This window comes from Monodon monoceros, unplaced genomic scaffold, assembly GCF_005190385.1.
Source record: "Monodon monoceros isolate NGI ecotype Baffin Bay Population unplaced genomic scaffold, NGI_Narwhal_1 Super_Scaffold_12, whole genome shotgun sequence".
In the NCBI taxonomy this organism is placed as follows: domain Eukaryota; kingdom Metazoa; phylum Chordata; class Mammalia; order Artiodactyla; family Monodontidae; genus Monodon; species Monodon monoceros.
The window spans coordinates 159,028,892-159,047,990 of NW_021703768.1; the positions used below are offsets into that span (position 1 = coordinate 159,028,892).

General features: G+C 55.6%; 1 protein-coding gene across 2 annotated transcripts; it reads right to left on the bottom strand.

Moving 5' to 3' along the window:
• Window positions 1-1,857: 1,857 nt before the first annotated feature.
• Window positions 1,858-13,504, bottom strand: UBXN6 (UBX domain protein 6). 2 transcript variants are annotated; one of them, XM_029218136.1, is made up of 10 exons: window positions 13,388-13,504; window positions 9,966-10,129; window positions 9,444-9,508; window positions 8,263-8,391; window positions 4,768-4,865; window positions 4,138-4,213; window positions 3,349-3,433; window positions 2,884-3,234; window positions 2,587-2,735; window positions 1,858-2,017 (listed from the first exon to the last, which is right to left on the bottom strand). In XM_029218136.1, exons 1-10 carry the CDS (start codon window positions 13,468-13,470, stop codon window positions 1,892-1,894), a joined length of 1,326 nt encoding a protein of 441 aa, XP_029073969.1. In that variant the 5' UTR covers window positions 13,471-13,504; the 3' UTR covers window positions 1,858-1,891. The 2 variants fall into 2 exon arrangements, with proteins under 2 accessions (XP_029073969.1, XP_029073970.1); XM_029218137.1 differs by lacking the exon at window positions 13,388-13,504 and adding an exon at window positions 10,962-12,248 and having other exon boundaries at window positions 1,878-2,017.
• Between the last annotated feature and the right edge of the window lie 5,595 nt (window positions 13,505-19,099).

Below are 19,099 nucleotides of genomic sequence, written 5' to 3' on the forward strand. Positions count from 1 at the left end.
TCGAGCATGCTCTGAGGGCCTGGGGCAGCTGAGATTTTGGCAGAATTCACAGACTCCATCGGAACCGGGCTCCTGTCTGCCGGCCCTTAACATCATGCTGTCTTTGTTGCCGCTGTTCCCGAGAGAGAAGAGTCGGCCGGCATCTCATTGTGAAGAATGGTTCAGTGTTGACTGTGGATGCACCCGAGACAGGGCGACACGACCCCAGCGACGGGGAGCTCGCCATGTGGTGGCCAGGTCCCTGCTGGGCCTACCTCTCCTGGCAGCACCCCAATCCTCCCGGAGGGGTCCCATTCATCTCCAGCTCTGACAAGCACCCCAGTTGTGGGGTGAGGACCCTGGCCCCATCCAGGACGAGATGCTGCACGTGGGGTGCAGCTGAGTGCCGGCACAGGGAAAGGACGCAGGTGTGACTCCACCTGTGATGTGACTACCTGCAACGGTCACGTCGCCTTAAACCGTTTTAGTTGCCACCTGACAATTTGCAGTCGACTCCTAGTGGGAGTCGAGAGCAGGGTATCAAGCCGAGGCAGTGCTGGGTTCCGGAGATGAGGCGGCAAAGGAGGATGGGCCTAGGTCCTGCCCGCACGTGGGAACAGAGCTGCCGGCGGCCCAGGTGGGAGACAAAGCACGTGTGGCTGACGGCGTTACCAGGGAATTTTGTTTTAATCACATCTGGGGCCTAGATGCTTTAATCTCACAGTGGCCAGAGAACTAGCCACCACTGGCCTCTGTGAAGGCAAGGGTCCAGTAGGGGCCACAGCCCGGGGCCAGGCTGCGGGTGAGAGGGAGGGGACGATCCAGATGAGCAGTCAGGAGCAGGGGCTCAGGTGTCTCCCGGCAGAGGTGTGACCGGGGGCGAGTGCCCACACCCTCCAGGCCTTGGTCCCCCTGTCTGCGTTGGCTCCCCACGGCTGCTGCAACAAACCGCCAGACTTGTTCTACCGGCAGTTCTGGGGGGCGGAAGTCCGACAAGGGCCTCACTGGCTCAGAATCAGGTGTCAGCAGGGCTGGTTCCCACTGGAAGCTCTAGAGGGAATCTGTTTCTGTCCCTCTTCCAGCTGTTGGAGGCCAACCCGAATCCTTGGCACATGGCCCCTTCCTCCACATCTCCCCATCCCTTCTGTTTTCCTCCACGCATTAGAACTCACCAGGTTAACCCAGGGCCACCTCCCATCTCATCCTCAATCACAGGCCAAGTCCCTGTGTCACATAAAGTAATGCATTCACAGGTCCAGGGAGGAGGATGTGGACATCTGGGGGAGCTTGCCCTGTGGGGCCTGCAAGGCTCTGGGGCCCTGGGAAGCGCTCAGCAGGGCTGGCTCATCAGGCCGGTGGGGACGACAATTAGGAAGGTGCGGGAAGTGAAGAGCTCGCCTCGGACATGAGGGGCTCCTGGGTGCCCAGGTGGCCACAGGGTGTCTGCCCGGCCCCACTTCACCGGGAGCCACGGCCGGGCCTCACCTGCTGGTGGCTCTGCAGAGCTGCCACCCTACACCGCCTCCCACGGCCTCAACTCACCACCGGGAAACTTTATTCAGGTTTAGAATTTTACACACCATGTCTTGACAGGCCCAGGGTCTCGTTCTTGTGCCAGTCACCTCAGGGCTAGCCACAGCCACCGAGGCCGCAGCACATGGGGACTGGGCCCGGGCTTCTCTAAGCAGGCTACTAGAGGCTGCCCCATCCAGGTGGCAGTCTCGGCACGCATCCACGGGCCAACCAGCACCCCTCTCCATGCCTGTGGTGCCCGTGGGCAGGAGGAGGTTCTGGAGGAGGCTGGGAGGCCCCGGAGTGGTGGGGGGACTGGGGACGAGGGGAATGTGTAGGAAGCAGGGAGGGAGCATGAGACAGACCCACAGGGGCTGAAGCCAACCTTGCTTTTATTTCATTAGAGCTTCTTGATGGCCGACAGGAGCTCGGGTTTCAGGACAGATGAGTCTGGCTGGGCCCCTGCAGCCCTGATGTCTGCTAGCACGGCTGCATCCCACGAGAAGGTCAGGAGGGCCGAGGGGACCTGCAGTGGGGTAAGAAGCCTCAGCCTCGCTCTGGCCTTTATGTGACAGAGCTCCCGCTTCACGTTCAAATCTTCCTGCTGGAGCCGGGACTGCTCCCCGCCGCTGACGGCACACCCATGCACTCAGTCCATTCTCATATAACAGGGACTTCTCTGATGATGACCCGGGCTCGGGCACGCCCCCTGGCCTGGCTGAAGCCAACCCAACATCGGGCAGCAGTCAGGACTTCCTGTCCAGGCCTCCCTGAATCAGGGTCTGACCACCCTCCAGCCCCCTCCTACACCCTCCCCAGTAATTCCTTGCATTTTGAATGCCACCTTGGCTCTGCACCACAGAGGACTCTTACACACTGGGCACATTCCCATTTTGTAGACACAGAGAAGTTACTCAAGATCACATGGCAAGGAAGTGGAAAGGTGGGACTCACACCCAGGGAGCCTGGCCCCAGGACCCCTTCCCCTAATGCCACCTCCAACTGAAGAGCATCCCCCTCCTCGGAGGTTTGTGCTGATTCACCAAGAACCCAGAAAACCCAGTTCCGCTGTGCGAGGAGCCCGTCGTCACTCACCAGCCCGCACTCATTGAAGGCCAGGTTCTCGTCCTCCAACAACTTCTGCCCTCCCAAGGCCAGCAGCTCAAAAGGCAGCCAGTCGATCAGCAAGGCCTCCCGGACAAATGCGTACAGTGCTGCCACCCGCTCCCGGGCGTAGAAGGTCCCTGGCGGGGGGACAAGTGTGGCGCTGGAGCTCGTGGGAGCCCCCCTGAGCCCTCGGCCTCCTCCCCCGGGACGAGCTCAGACCAGAGCAGCCTGCTCCTGCCGGCGCACAGCAGACCCAAGGCAGCATCGCCAGCACCCAGCACGCACCCTGGAGGAGGCAGCCGTCGGGGAAGCGCACGCGCAGCAGCGTGTACGTGTACTTGCGCATCTCCCTCTGCTCCTCCCGCTCGCGCATTGCCTTGGTCCGCAGCACGCTCAGCCGCTCCACGGCCTCTGACCGCAGCCGCTGCTCTCGCTTGAGCTCCTCCGCCGTGAGGCTGAAGAAGTCCGCAGGCAGGTCGAAATGGGAGGCCAGGGGCGAGGGCCGGAAGACCAGGCGCTGACGGGCCAGTGTGGCCTGCACGGGCTCGGCGCGCAGCAGCTGCTCCTTGTGCTGCTCCAGGCTCTGGGGCTGGGCCAGGGCGGCCTCGCTCAGCACGTAGAACTCCTCGGGGCCCTCTGGGACACGTGGGCATGTCACTCTGCCGTGGCAGGGAGACCCCCCCCCCCCGAGCCGGGCCCCTCCCACCCCTGCCCCTGGGCTCAGCCACGGCCCTTCTCTTTTTCTCTTACCCTGGTCGGGGATCGGAAGCAGCACCTTCTGGAAGCCGATGGCCTCAAAAAACTCGTGGGTCCCTTCCAGGCAGTTAATGCGCTCCTGAGAGCGGAGCCAGAGGTCATGAGGGACCCTTGAGGCCTCCTCGTGCCCCACCGGCCTCACTGCCCACCCCGCCCTTCTGGCCCAGAGTCCCCAGTCTCAGAGCGGCCGCTGCCCCTGGACAGGATGAACCCCAAAAGCTGTCTGCAGGGGTGAGCTCACAGAGGGCCTGGGATCCCAAAAGGTCAACACCAGGGTGAAGGAGGCTGAAGAGCCAAAGGACAGCGGAGGCTGGGAGTCCCCAGAAGCGGGGGAGGCAGGCCCTGGGATGCTGGATGTGGGTGGGGACCCCCAGGAGAGAGCGGGGCCCCGCCAGCTGCACGGGTACCATGGGCCAGAGTGCTAGGACCCTGCGATTTCTCCACAGAAACCAGAAGTCTGCATTTGCGTGAAAAATCTCCCCAGTGCCGGTGTGTTCCCAGCTAATTCAAAGAAAAGTCGAGTCACACCGTGGGTTGGTGGCGAGAGCAGACAGTGTACGCGTACTGTGCTCGTCCTGCGCTCACGAAGCCCTCCCTCCCTGCCTGGCACCTTCTGCCCACCTCAACTCCCAAGCCCTGCAGGGGCCCTTCTGCAGCCGGCTCTGGCTGCCACTGGCTGGCTGCAGCCCAGCTGCTCCCACCGCCAGCCTGGGTCCTGGGTGGCCTCACAGGCCCGGCCACGCCGGCCACCCCAGGCTAAGTCACTCTGGTGGCAGCCTTCACCTGGAACACCTTGTTCTGAAGCTTGATCTTCCGGTACTTCTCCTCCTCGGGATGCAGGTGGATGTTGTCCAGGTACCTGGGCGGACAGGGGAGAGCAGCTCAGAGCCACACCGGCTCGTGCTAAGAGTGACCCCCCGGGAGGGCTGCCATCATACCCTGTACACCCCATAGAGCCCAACCCCTGGTGCCCCCGACACTGGGCCTCCTCCTTGGTCCTGTCTCCCCCTGAGGGCACCAAGGAGCCACCGTGGTGGGGGTGGAGCAGGCAGAGCCAGAGCTGATGGGCCCCCAGAGCCGGCTTGGGGGTTGCTGAGCAACAGACTTCTGGCCCCGCCCCCGACCTGCTCCCATCAGAGGAGCAGTCGGCGGGTGAGACCCTGCCTGCTTCACATTCTTCTGATGATCCCAAAGGGAAGCCAGGGTTGGAAACGCCCGATTCAGTAAACCTCTTCATTCTAAACACTGGTAAACTAAAGCTCAGAGAGGCCAAGGCCCTTCCCCAAGGGCGAGGGGGAGTGAAGGGTGGGGCCTGGCCTCACTCCCAGGGCCGTGCTCCCTCTGGGGCCGCTCAGCCGATCGCGATGGAGGCCCAGGAGCTGGCACCCCAGTGGGAGGGGGCCACCCACTCACCTGGCGATGGTGTCCACGCCCAGCTTCACCCGGTCCCGGTCCTTGTTGAACGTGTGGATCTTCATGATGGAGGCGGCCACTGGGTCGGTGGAAAAGTGCTGGGAGGAGGAAGAAAAGCTGAGTCAGAAAGCGTCCACCTCAGGGCCTGGAGGCCATGCCAGCCAAGCAGCCAGGTCTCAGCACTCAGGTGGCAGCAGTGACACCGGTGACAACAGTAAGAACTGTCTCACAGCAGGCCCTAGCGTGGGACGGAAGCAAACTCAACAGCAGAAAAAGGAAGAGGAAAGCCCTTTTGATGACTCCAGCCTGGGGCCTCAGCCCTGCCCTCACGTCTAGGGAAAAGGGGGCGATGGCAGCCCGTGTTACGCCACCCCTTGTGTCCGCGTGACACAGACCTTTGCCTACCGCTCTGGCTTTGGTGCCCAACGCCAGCACTGAGCGCCACCAAGGGCGCAGCAGCTGAGTGCCCGGGACCCGCCAGCCACCGCGGACCTGCCGTCCCTCCTCATCCCCCATCCCTACAAGGGACGTTCTAGAAACAGACGGAGGTGGCAGAGACAGGACGCAAAAGAGGTCTGTGACCTGTGGCTGCCTGATCACTCCTGGGGGAGGCAAGATAGTGGAGACATCACTGACCAGTCCCCATGGGACCCTGCGAACAGCACCCCAGCGAGGAGAGGCTAAGAATGGAAAACTAAGGCGAGGGGCAAGACTGGGCAGCAGATCTGCTCACGCTCTGGACAGCCACTGCACACAGCCACACCGTATGGTGGTGTTTCTCTGCAGCCCCAGAAAGTCACTAGTTACATGGCGAGTGGGGCTGGCACCCGCGTCAGCCCCAAAGTCATTTGCTCTGCCTGGATAATGGTGGGGGTGGGGCCTCCCTGGCGGTCCAGTGGTTAAGACTCTGCGCTTCCACTGCAGGGGCCACGGGTTTGATCCCTGGTCGGGGAAGTTCCACATGCCGCAAGGTGTGGCCAAAAAGAAAAAAAAATGGTGGGGGTGAACAGCTGGGTCACCAGAGGTGATGAATCAAGAGCACAGAAGACCTGGCCCCCTCAGATCTACCCCTGGGCAGCCCTGCAGAAGCCCAGCCACAGCTCCTGGAAGGCAGCTGTGGGGCTTCCACCCTGCCCCAGCTACCTTCCCTCAGCTACACTGGGGTGAGCCTTCAGCAGCCACACTGTGTCACTTAGTTGTCTGATCTGAACTGGGCCAGCTCTCCTGGGAACTTCAAATTGGGACCCAGCCCAGTCTGCCAGTAAGTTGCCAGGGTAGGACAAAAATACGTGGAAGGGCAGAGAAATCGGGTCTGCAGAGAAGCAGCAGTAAGATGGGGGGCATTCTCAGGACAAGGCTGAGCCAGGCTGACCGCCCCCTACTCCAGCCTCCTCAGGACAAGCACACCCACCCACCCAGGGAAGAGCTGCAGCTCCAAATGCTGTTCTCAGATGTTCCCAGGCAGCCTGCAGCCTCGTTTAAATTAGGACCAGGGTGCACGAACGGACAAGGGGACAAAAGAACAGACACATCCAGAAAGGAACCGAATCCATGTAGGGATTTACTTTGTGATAATGGCAGATTTCACGGTGGCCAAAAGACAGGTGTTTCAATAAATGAGGATTGGGGAAAACTGGATAACGATCCGGAAAAAAAAAAGGAATAACACTAGCTCCATGCGTCCTATTCTACACAGGTATAATTCTAGTGGGATCAAAGCTTTAAACATTAAACAAAGCAAACAACAAAAGGCAAAACAGAAAAGCACTAGAAAAACCATGGAAGAGTTGTTTTAATCCTGAAGTGGGGAAGGCCTTCCTAAGTAGGTCACAAAACCCAGAAGCCATAAAATGAGACTGACACATTGAATTACATAGAGATTAGAAATTTCTACATGGCCATATGACCATAAGCCAACTCTAAAAAGTAAACAACTGGAGAAAAATATTCACAACTCAGATCCTAGGCAAAAGGCTAGTTTTTCCTAATATGTAAAGAGTGCCTACAAATCAATAAGAAAAAAAAACACCACCCAACACAAAAATGGGCAAAGGATGCATTCTCATATGAAAACACAGCCAGCCTAAGCCTAAAAAAGGAAATGCAAACTAAAACTATGCTGAGATGTTATTTTTACCAATCAGTTTTGGTAAAGACAAAAAATGTTTGGTAACCCACAGTGACAACGGGGGACAGGGAAATGGGTATTTTCTCACACACTGCTGGGTGAGTGTGAATCAGGACAACCCACATGGAGGTTCATCTGGTGACAACTCTCCAAAGCCCTACACGCTGTCCTCTGTCCCAGCAACTCTGCTTCTGGAATGGAGCCTACAGCTCAAAGTGATGTACAGACAAGGTTTTCATCATAAATATTGTCCTCACTAGCAAAAGACTGGGAACTTCCTATGCGCTTATCAACACCAACACGGGGTTGGTTAAAGAGTCAGGGAACAATTTGCCGTGAGTCATCACGCAGTCACTGTGGAGAATGCAGGCTTTCGAACTGCTCAGAAAAAAACAGAGAGGCGTGACAGAGCCAATGGGGTAAAAATGTTAGCAACTGGCAAATGTGAGTAAGGTGGGCAGAATGACATGCATATTTGTGACCTGATCCCTGGAACCTGGGAGTATGTTATGGGTCAGGGGGTGTGGAGGTGACAGATGGAGTTAAGGCTGCTGATCAGTGGACCTTAAAATAGGGAGATTAGAGATTAGCTTGGATTAGCCAGGTGAGCCCAATGGAATCACAAGGGCCCTTAAAAGGGGGAAGAGAGAGCCAGAGAGAGAAGCAGAGAGATGGCAGCTGGGAAAGACCTGGCCTGGCACCGCTGGCTGTGAAGACAGAGAAGGAGCCATGGAGTACAGACAGCCTGACTCCCCCTAGGGCTCCCAGAAGGCACACTGCCCTGCGGCCAACTTGACTGTGGCCCCGTGAGACCCAAGTCCCACTTCTAATTTCCAGAATTATAAGAGGCATGCTGTCTGGAGGCACCAAGTTCGTAGTAATCTGTCAGAACAGTAAGAGGACACTCCCACCCTGATTAAAGGATGTTCACGTGTTCTTTTTGTTCTCCTTGCGATTTTTCTTTAGGTTTGAAATTATTTCCAAATACAGAGTTTTAAGGGGAAAAAAAATGTGGAAGTTCTTTCTGCACTGATATACCTCGCAGTTTCCACGTCAGGCGTGAACGGTACATTACCTTTTACGTAAAACAAACACACAGCACGTGTGGCAGATATAGATGTATCGGTAGTTTGTACATATTTGGAGCATCTCTGAAAAGGGGCCTAGACTACTTACAGCTGCTGCCTCAGGGAGAATGGCCGCGAGGTGAGTGGGAGGCGGCTTTTCCCCGCCTACCCTTCTGTATCTTGAATTCTGTCCCTCAGGTAAGTATTCCCTCTTTAGAGAGGTTAGAACAGAACCACAGCATATGCTCTGTGCCACCCGGGCTCCCGGGGGGCAGCTCTTGCACCGGGGCCGGCACTCACCGAGAGAATGGCCTCTCTGATGCAGGCGTCCCGCTGGTCCTTCCTCAGGATGGCCCCTGTGAGCGGGCAGGTGAAGTACACTCCGGGCACTGCCAGGTGGGTCGAGCCCTCCTCTTTGGGCTTGGGCACCTGGGAGGATGGGTGAGGGTGTCTGAGCCTAGACTGTGGACAGAGGCCACCCCGAGCCGCCCGAGTGCCACAGTCCTGAGAGCGTGGCCCTGGGAGCCAGACATCCTGGTCCCAATGCTGTCCCCTCTACCTATTAGCCATGGGACCCCGTGGCCCAGTGGCCAAGCCCCTCTGAGCCTGTCTTCTGGTCTGTAAGATGTCCTTGAGGGACCACCTCAGAATTCAACAAGGTAAGGAACGGAAAGTGTGGAGCAGCTCCGGACACGGTGTAAGTGCTGAATTGATCGTTCCTGCTCTTCCCGCCCCCCTACCTGGTGAGGGAGGGGCTTTGGTGGGAGAGTGAGGAGTCACGGTGCCCTGGATGAGTCCCAGCCTTGCTCTGGGCTTCAATTCCTAGGTAATATCCAGGGTCCGTTCCATTCCGAAATTCAGTGAGGACTCACAGGTGGTGCTGCTCAGAACACCCTTTCTGCCAAGTTCTCCTTTGAGGCCTGCCTCCTCCAGGAAGGCCTCCCTGACTACACCAGTCTCCATGGTGCCCTCCTGTATCCGAGGAAGGCAGCAGAGGGCAGTGCTAAGGCTAAGGGCTTTGGACTCAGACAGACTGGGGTTCCAGTCCTGCCCCTGCTGGTTTCGAAGTGCATGACCAAGGGCACCAGGCCTCACCTCTCTGAACCTGTTTTCTCTTCTGAAAAGTGGGAACTGTAACAGCACCTACCTTCATGGGGTTACAGGGGAGGGAGGGGACTTAACGGAGGTGCAGTCCCTCCCCCAGGGCCTGGGCCTGGTGTCATTAGATGCCAAGCGCACAGGTCCCAGATGACACCGCCCTAAACCACGGGGATCCCCAGCGTCCTGAGGCCAGAGATGACCTCGATCCACCCCGATGTCCTTTCTGCATCTCTCCAGCACCAGATGCTTACCGCCCAGGGCTGGGCACCAATCAGACCAAACACAGAAGAGAGCCCAAGCGGGCATTCTAAGGGCTCCCAGCTCCCCTGCCCGCCCCAGGCCACCCCTTTGGTGTCATGCTGCCATCGTGATGCTTTTACCGGGTTGGTCCATGGGGCCTCCGGGCTCCCACTGACAGTCGCTTCAGCTTGAAGTTCCTTTCTCACTGGAGGGAGAGGCAGGGACGGGTCAGTGTGTGAGCCAGGCACACCATTCCCCGGCATGGACCCTCGTGTGGGTCAAATTCTAGTCCTTCCAGCTGAAGGTCCTCCCAGCCCGCCAACCTCTCCATGCCCCCAGGCTGCGCCAGGCCACCGTGCTCCCCCCCCCCCCGAGTCCCAACCCTCCCCTCCGCAACCTCCCTGACATCCGTGCCACCCAGACCACAGCAGCCCCCCTCGGCCTTTCCACCTGCCTGGCCCCTTTGTGGACTGGCTCACAGCTGTGATTTAAACCCTCCTCCCACCCCGAGTCACTGGCTATGAAATTATTTTCAGCCAGAGCCAAGCACAGGACCTGGAACGCATGAAAAGTCAAGGATCAGCCTCGAGGACAGAAGGGCAGAGGCCCGCTCCACCGCCCCCCGTACCCAACCCCGTGGCCCAAGGACGGCCGAGGCTCACCCTGGCTCCGGATGGACTCATGTGACGTGGGACCCCGCGCCCTGGGCTGCTTCTGCTCGAGCCGGGCCAGGGCCGCCGCGGCCGCCATCTGTGCCTCATTGGTAGGTCCCTGGCGGGGCTGCCGGAGCGCCGGCTTGCTGGGCTTTTCTTTGGGGGCTTTCTCCCTAAGGAGATGCGGAGGGACCGTGAGGTGACGTGGGGGCAGACAGAAGAGCTTTTGTCCCTCTCCCACTTCTGCTCCTGCCCCAGCAGACAGACATGGGCCTCTGCCCCAGGGGCCACCACGGCCACCAGACGGGTCTAACGCAGACGGAGGAGCCTCGGGAGGCAGACGGTGACTCTGCTCCCTGCCCTGCCTGCTACTTGGGACAAATCCTGCACCGGCCTGGGCCTCGGAGTCATCATCTGTCAGGCGAGGTAAAAGCGCACCTACCGTCCGCAGGGGCTGATGCTCTTCACCCCCTTCCCTGCGCGAGAGGCTCCACCCTTACTGTCTACCAGGGCGAGACACGGAGGCTTCATCTACCGAGCACCTACTGTGTGCCAGACAGCGCACCAGGAGCTAGCTGTCGCTCAGCGCATCTATTACGCATGGCAACGTGCCTCCCAGCGAGAGCTCCAGACGCCCTTTCACAAGCCCCAGAGGGTCACGGAAGCTTGGGCAGCGGGCCAGGCCGCACGCAGGCCCTGCGTGGAGTGTGTTACAAGGGTCTGGTTTAGGGACTTCCCTGGTGGTCCCGTTGTTAGGACTCGGTGCTGTCACTGCCTTGGGCTCGGGTTTGATCCCTGGTCAGGGAACTAAGATCCGGCATGCTGTGCAGCAAGGCCAAAAAAAAACCCCAAACAAAGATCTGGTTAATCTCCCCTCCACCCTGGGAAGTAGGCAGGGTGATCATCCCACAGGATGGGCAGCTTCCTAACCCATCCTAGCTCGAGAACGACCTGGCCTTGACGTTCCAGCAGACATGGCCTTCTTCCCACCAGGGTCTGACTCACCTGCCTCACGCTTCTCCTTTCCTCAGGACCCTCTCCCGATGCCAGTAGTTGGAATCATCTGTGCTATATCTGTAGAACCTTCTCAGGAGCCAAGGCTCTGAGTTCATGGCCCTCATGCTTCCCGCTCTGCTCAGACACCCGGGCAGCCCTCTTTTCTTGTCCCCAGGCCTCTGGGAGCTTCCTGCCCATCCCGGCCCCTCTCTCCAGCCCTCCCAACAGCTGAGAGTTTCAGGTCGAAGAAAAGACAAGTCACGTAGTGCCACCCTAGCCCCATCTTTCCATAAAAACGCCATTTTTCCAAGACCCCTCACTCACCCGCTTCATGGCTCCTCTGGGCAGCCAGAGGGATCCTTCTAAAACCCAGTCACTCCTCTGCACAAAGCCCTCTCATCCCATGCAGGACAGAATCCTGCAGCCTCCGCACGCTACAGGCCAGGACCTTCACAACCTGCCCCTTTCCCTTGTTCACTCCTATCTAAACTCCCTCCTGTTCTTCATACAGACCCAACCTCCTATGACAGGACCTTTGCATATTCTGTGCCTTCTGCCTGGAGTGTTCTGCCTGGGACGGACAGGCACCGCTTCAAGTGTGTGTGTGTGTATGTGTGTGTGACAGAGACAGAGAGACGGGTTGATTTCCACACGGCTGAGTCTCACCTCATCCAGCTCTCGCTCAAAAGTCGCCTTCTCAGAGAGGCATTCCCAGACCACCTAACAGTCACCCACATGGCTCACTCTCTGGACCCTGTTTATTTTTCTTCAGGGCTGATCTTTCATCGTTTATGTATTGTTCTACTTGTCCACCTCTCCCCACTACAACGTGAGCCCTGAGAGGGCACGGATTTTCATGTCGTAACAGTGCTGGACACACACCCTCGCACGCACCCTGAGTCTCCAGTCCGGCTCCAGGCACATCACAGAAGCTTGGATCTCCATGTGACTCCCCTCTCCTGTCCTCCCAGGCCTCCAGTCTGACACAGCCATCAGCCCCCACCTCCTTCCTGTCACACACAGTCCAGCTGCACCAGCCCCCCACCTCCACCCACTACTTGATGAACAAATGAATGGACCCCCTTGTCTGGCCCACGGCTCTCCCTGGGCCCCTCTTAAGGTGGCCTCCTCTCCCTGTCACCGCCCCAGGCTCCCAGGACCTGCACTTCCCTCCCGTACTCATGGATCTGACCCTCATGGGCCTCGTTTGTCCCACTACTCCTTTGTCCCCTCCCAAGAACCCCAGGGGCCCCCAATCCTCGTGACAGATGCCCTGATGTCCTTGCCACGCACCCACTCTCCCTCACCCACCCCCACTACCTCATGATGCCCTCACCACCCCTTCCTGCCTCCCTGCCTCTCCTCTGACCCCCTCCCAGCCCCGACCTCTTCACAATCCCTTCCATTATGCCTCACACAACCCTCCCCAGGCTGACCTCTTTCTTCAGTCACTCCCCATCCTAAACCCCCTCGGGTCCCCCAGCCCCCTCCGTAGCTCCTGGTAGCAGCCCCAGCCCCTCCTGAACTCCCTCTTCTCATCCCATCCCCCCCAGTGGAGCCTCCTTCTCAGCCCACCGGCCCTCAGTCTGGCATCCTCACCTGCTCCGGCTCTTCACTATCCTCTGCACAGCACTGGCCCCTCACACCTGCCCATGGAGTCTCCAGTGTGGCCCCAGGCCCTTCTCTTCTCCAAGTCCTCCCCAGATAAGTCACAGAGGCCTGGAAATGCAGGCCACCTCCCCTCCCCTCCCAGGTCACCCTCGGAACCTCCAGGCCACTCAGCCATCACCCACGAGGCCCCCCACCTCCTTCCGGTAGCAGACTCCCCCAGCTCCCCATCTCCACCCACCTGCCTCCCTTCTCCTCCCAGACCTTCCTCAGCTCCTCGCAGCACCCACCACCCACCCAGTTCACCCGCACCTCCCAAGTCCCTGACCACCCTTCCAACAACACCTCAGGCTCCCTGGCCTTCCAGATCCTCAACCCGTCCTCCCTCCTGCTCCAGAACCAAGGCCCAGATCCCTATCGCCACAGAATCTAAGCCTCACGACTTTTTGCGACCCCAGCTCTACCTGTTTCTCCAGGCTCAGTCCCCAATCTCTGGTCACCTAGATTCCCCCAAACCCTATGCGATGCCTCTTCTGGGCCCCTTCTCCGCATCCCCGACCTCTCCCTTACCGCCCGCCCTAACCCCCTAGGGTCTCTCCAGGGACCCCCCCATCACTTCCTGCAGCCCCGCCCCCTCCTGCCCCGCCCCCGGAGGCCTCCCCTCTCCCCTACTCCCACTCCCTCCCTCTTGCCCCGCCCCCCGAGGTTTCTCCCCACGCTCTGACTCTCTGCAGCCCTCCCCGCCTCTCGTCTTCACTGGCCTCCCCGCCCCTCCCCCTCCGCTGATCTCCGCCCCCGGGCCTCAAGCCTCAGCGCCTGTCACGCACCCCACCGACTCCGTGAGCTTCTGCCCGGGCCCCGCACTCTTGAACTTGACGTCGGCCTTGATCTCTTGGAAGAATTTCTTCATGGTAGCGGCGGGCCCGGCGGCGGGGGCCGCGGGGGGAGGGGGGCGCAGGGGCCAGTAAGGGAGGGGCCGGTAGGAGCCAACAACCGGAAAGAAAATACTGGGCCGCCGGAAGTCCCGCCTTCCCGTGGGCAGCCCACGTGACAATCGGTCAGGCTCCGCTTTCTAGATCTCCGAGCCTTGCTGGCCCGGAGTGAGCTCTCTGCACTGTCGGGCCGCGTCTCGGTGGTTCCCCTGGACTCTGTTGCCAGGGGCAACGAGGTCGCTTCCAGCGGGAGGCTGTGATTGGGCGCCTTCCACCGCGTTCCCCAAGGAGTGAGTGACAGGAGAGGGAGGGACAGACCTACGACCCCACGGAGAAAGCGCTGGCCTTGTCCGTTTCCCTCCTCAAGAACCATCCCTGGCTCCCCGGCGGTTACGTGGTAAGGTTCCAACTCAATGTGGGGGCATTCAAGGTCCCCACAAGCCAACCCGGTGGTCCGCCCTAGTAGTCCCCCACGCACACAGTGTGGGAGAGAATGAAGAGAATGCACAGAGCTGGGGCTTGGGGACCCACGATGGCGGACCCCAAGGGGTTTAAATTAAGCAGATCGGGAGATTATCCTCAGAGCATTGACGAAGTTTAAGGAAGAATGGAACAACCTGGTGCCGCCCAAACTTTAACCTTCCTGAATTTCAGTTTCCTATCTATGAAATGGGGATAAGAATAGCACCTGCTGGACTTCCCTGGCGGCGCAGTGGTTAAGAATCCGCCTGCCAATGCAGGGGACACGGGTTCCAGCCCTGGTCTGGGAAGATCCCACATGCCGTGGAGCAACTAAGCCCGTGTGCCACAACTACTGAGCCTGCGCTCTAGAGCCCATGAGGCACAACTACTGAGCCCGCATGCCTACAACTACTGCAGCCTGCATGCCTAGAGCCTGTGCTCCGCAACAAAGAGAAGCCACCGCAGTGAGAAGGCCGCACACCGCAACAAAGAGTAGCCCTCGCTTGCTGCAACTAGAGAAAGCCCGCGCACAGCAACAAAGACCCAATGCAGCCAATAAATAAATAAAGAAAGAAAGAAAAAAAAAAGAATCCGCCTGCCAATGCAGAGACACAGGTTCGATCCCTGGTCTGGGAAGATCCCACATGCCGCAGAGCAACTAAGCCCATGCACCACAACTACTGAAGCCCGTGCACCAAGAGCCCATGCTCTGCAACAAGAGAAGCCACCACAATGAGAAGCTTGGGCACCGCAACGAAGAGTAGCTCCTGCTCGCTGCAACTAGAGAAAGCCCGTGTGCAGCAACGAAGACCCAATGCAGCCAAAAAAATAAATAAATAAAAATTAAAAAAATAATGTGAATGCCGGGAGGCGGAGATCACTGGGGTCCAGGTTGAAGGTTGCCCACCACACTAGAGCACTGAGTAAAGCTGCAATAGATGAGACACTGCCCACTGATTTACAGTAGGTAGAAAGCATGCTATGGAAAAACAAGGCAGGGAAGAAGGGCAAAACTCTAACACTGGTTATTTGGGTTGGGGGGATTACAGAGGATTTTTCTCCTTTTTTCCCCCTAGTTTCCAAGTTTTCTTTAATGGGTTTCTATGACTTTTATGATAGAAAATAATATTTTAAAATACAAGACGAATGGGACTTCCCTGGCAGTCCAATAATTAAGACTCCGTGCTTCCACTGCAGGGTGTGTGTGTTCTACCCCTGGTCTGGGAACTAAGATCCCATATGCCTCGCAGTGCAGCCAAAAAAAATTAAGAATAAAATAAGGACTTCCCTGGTAGTCCAGTGGTTAAGACTCCACGCTTTCAATGCAGGGGCATGGGTTTGATTCCTGGGCGGGGATGTTCCACATTAGTTTCCACTAATAGAAGAAAAAAATAAATAAATAAAATAAACTATAAGACAGTTGAGGGACTTCCATGGTGGCACAGTGGTTAAGAATCTGCCTGCCAATGCAGGGGACACAGGTTCGAGCCCTTTTCCGGGAAGATCCCACATGCCTCAGAGCAACTAAGCCTGTGCACCACAACTACTGAGCCTGTGCTCTAGAGCCCATGAGCCACAACTGCTGAGCCCACGGGCCGCAACTACTAAAGCCAGCACACTTAGAGCCCGTGCTCTACAACAAGAGAAACCACCGCAATGAGAAGCCGGCACCACCGCAAGGATAAGTAGCCCCTGCTCGCCGCAACTAGAGAAAGCCCACGCGCAGCAACAAAGACCCAACACAGCCAAAAAAAAAAAAAAAAAAAGACAATTGAATTAAGCCTCTAGGTCTAATTTATGGGAATTACAAGGGATAGACAAAGAATAAAACAGCCTCACAAGGGAATTCCCTGGCGGTCCAGTGGTTAGGACTTGGGACTTTCACTGCTGAGGGCCCGGGTTCAATCCCTGGTCGGGAAAATAAGATCCCACAAGCCGAGTGGCATGCCCCGTCCCCCGCCAAAGAAAAGAAAAAAAAAAAAACCAGCCTCATGAGGAGATAGACAAATCCAGACTGTGAGACATCCTCCAAGCCGACTGACCTGTTTGCTCTAGAACATCAACGTTGTGAAAAATAAACAAGATTCTAATTAAAAGGGATTAGAAGTATACAATCTTTACTTGTAGTGCAAGAACCTTGATTTGATCCCTGTTAAGAAAAAAAGCTGCAAAAACTTCTTAGAACAATGAAGAAAATTAGAAATGGACTGAATATTAAATAATATCTTGGCATAAGTATGAATTTTCTTTGCTGTGATAAAAGTATCGCACTTATGTAATAAAACGTCCCTATTCTTAGGAAATGCTGAAGTATTTAGGGGTGAAGGGTCATGATGGATGTATGAAACTTTCAAATGTTTAAAAACAAATACGTATATATTCACACACATATATAAAGCACATACGGAAAAATGTTAACAATTGTTGAATATAGGTGTAAGGTTGTGGTGCTTTTAAAATATGTCCATAAAATCTTTGATGCTCCTACTTTCCAAAGGTGGAGACTAATTCCCCTCCCCTTGAATGTGGGCTGGACTTGGTGACTCACTTTTTTTTTTTTTTTTTTTTTTGTGAATGGCAAAGAGGGTTGCTCTTTATTTGACTTTCTCAAAGGCTCCAGTATGCTCAGTGACGTTTCAGCTCATTCTGGGATGGAAGGAAAGGAACAGTGCGGACTAAATGTAGCATAATGTGACAAATATGACATAATGCTTGTTCAGTGGTATCCTTTGTTTTCATGGCTTGAGATAGAGAAAACTAATTAAGTGGCTGAATTTGGACAGGAATCCAGGTCTCTTAACTCTCCATCAAGAAAATACTCTTTTTTTCCCTCACTATACAATACTATTTGGACAACAGAGAAAAAAGTTTTTTCCCAAGCCACGGAGACTTAAGTTTGGCAATGCGCCAAAATCACGATCCGATGTTAGATCTCAAAGCTGGAAGTAAGTTTTTGTTTTTTAGCTCTTTAATTTCTGAAATGGCAAGTTACCTTTACAGGTTGGGACAGTATGCAACTTCCCTTCTTTAACTTGTCTCTCCAAAGGCCGAGCTATTGCCACACGCTGCACTTTATAAGAATTAAGATCCCGTTTGTAGGTCATACCAAGATCAATCTCCCCCTGCTTTGGTTTATATTCTTCTGGTGCATGGCGAGGCTGTTTGACTATTTCCTAAGGACGATCATCCGACTTAAATGTTGTTATTCCTTCCACTTTACCACGATATGCTCGAAATTCTTGCTTGGGCTTCAGACTCTGAGGTGGAAGAACATTGCCATACATAGGATATGTTTCCAAATATTCAGCCGCAGGTACAAATCTGACACAGACACCAGGTCCTCATGCTCCCGGCTCGCGGGGTTGGCTCCACAGCTCCTGCGCACCCGCAGCTTCTGCGACTCCACCGCGCCTGCCTCAGTCGAGGCAACCTCGGGGGCCCGGGGCGCCGCCGTCGGGGCAAAGGTCGTGCGTCCCCAGGTGACTCACTTTTAACAAATGGAATTGGGCCAAAGTGATAGCGTGCAGCTTCTAGACTAGATCATAAAAGATACTGCGTCTTCCTCCTTGCTCTTGCATTTGAATGACTCAGTCTGGGGGAAGCCAGCTGCCATGTGGTGAGGATGTCCAAGCAGTGATGTGAGGAGGTCCATGCTATGAGAAGCTGAGGCCTGCAGCCCATAGCCATGGGAGGGAGCTGACACGGAAGTGGCTCCTCCAGCCCCCGTTGAGCTTTCAGATGACGTAGCCTTGGCTGATATCTTTACTGCAGTCTCATAAAAGACCCTGAGCCAGAACCCCCCAGATCCCTGACCCTCTGAATCTGCATGACATAATAAATGTTTGTTTGTTTGTTTTTTTGTTTTGGCTGCACAGCATGGCATGTGGGATCTTAGTTCCCCAACCAGGGATTGAACCCACGCCCCCTGTGTTGGAAGCGCAGAGTCTTAACCACTGGACTGCCAGGGAAGTCCCAAAGGTTTGTTGTTTCAAGCAACTAAATTTTGAGGTAATTTGTTTGGCAGCAGTAGCTAACGAATAGAAGAACGTACTGTGTTCATTGTGCTACCCTTTTCATCTATTCTAAATGTTTGAAATATTGAAAATTAAAGTTTAGTACTGTGAAATAAAGGATCATATCCCTTATATTCTCAAATGAAGATAACAGACTAACCCAAAATCACACAGCCAGACAATGGCAGAGACCCACCACCCCTTTCCCTGAGAGTAAAGTGCTATCAGACTACTCTGTCTGGCATTCAACATCAGGAGGCTCCTGAGGGTCTAAGAAGCCTCATCTCTTGTCACCACCCACTTTGCCCTCTCTGCCTTAGCTACCTGGCACTATTCATTGCTTATTACCTCCAGACCTTTGTCCAGGCAGTCACCTCTGCTGGAAGAGACCTGTCCCCAATCTGTCTAAAGTAGTCCTCTTCCTCCAGGTAGGCCTCCCTGACTACTTTCCTCATGCTGGATGTAGTCTACTCTGAGCTCCCAAAGCACCTCCCTCTTATAGCAATCATTGGTAATATTTGCTGAGTGCTCTTAGTGCTCTTTACGTGCCCATATTCTGTATGTCATCTTCACAATCTTCACAGCAGCTCTGTTTATAAATCTAACAGTGTTAGGGCTCCCATTTTACAGATGAGTAAACTAAGTTCTGGAGAAATCAAATTGCTTGCTCAAGGTCACCCAGCTTTTACACGGCTTTTGATTTTTGTGTTCCAAGATATCCCGCAGTTGCAGAAAAAACTTCTCCTATATTTTCTTCAAAAAGCTTTGTAGTGGAATTCCCTGGCGGTCCAGTGGTTAGGCCTCTGCACTCTCACTGCCAAGGGCCCAGGTTCGATCCCTGGTCAGGGAACTAAAATTCCAGTAGCCGTGTGGCTCGGCCAAAAATTTTTTTAAAATAATAATTAAAAAAAGCTTTGCAGTTTAATTTTTACATTTAGGTATGTGATTAACTTTAAGATTTCTTTCTGTGCGTGTGTATGATATAAGGTAGGGGTCAAGGTTGTTTTTATGTATTCATGTGGCTGTTTAGTTGTCCTAGAGAAATAGGACTTCAACTCTATAGGGTCCTTTTTTTTTTTTTTTTTTTTTTTTTTGCGGTACGCGGGCCTCTCACTGTTGTGGCCTCTCCCAA

Bases quoted from the DNA above. Each gene is read 5' to 3' on its own strand.
- UBXN6 (XM_029218136.1), bottom strand. From the start codon at position 13,470: ATGAAGAAATTCTTCCAAGAGATCAAGGCCGACGTCAAGTTCAAGAGT. The intron at 4,214-4,767 runs GTGAGTGGGTGG...CTGTCCGCCCAG, and splicing joins GGCGTGGACACCATCGCCAG to GTACCTGGACAACATCCACC. The intron at 2,018-2,586 runs GTGAGTGACGAC...ACCCCACTGCAG, and splicing joins CCTTCAATGAGTGCGGGCTG to GTCCCCTCGGCCCTCCTGAC.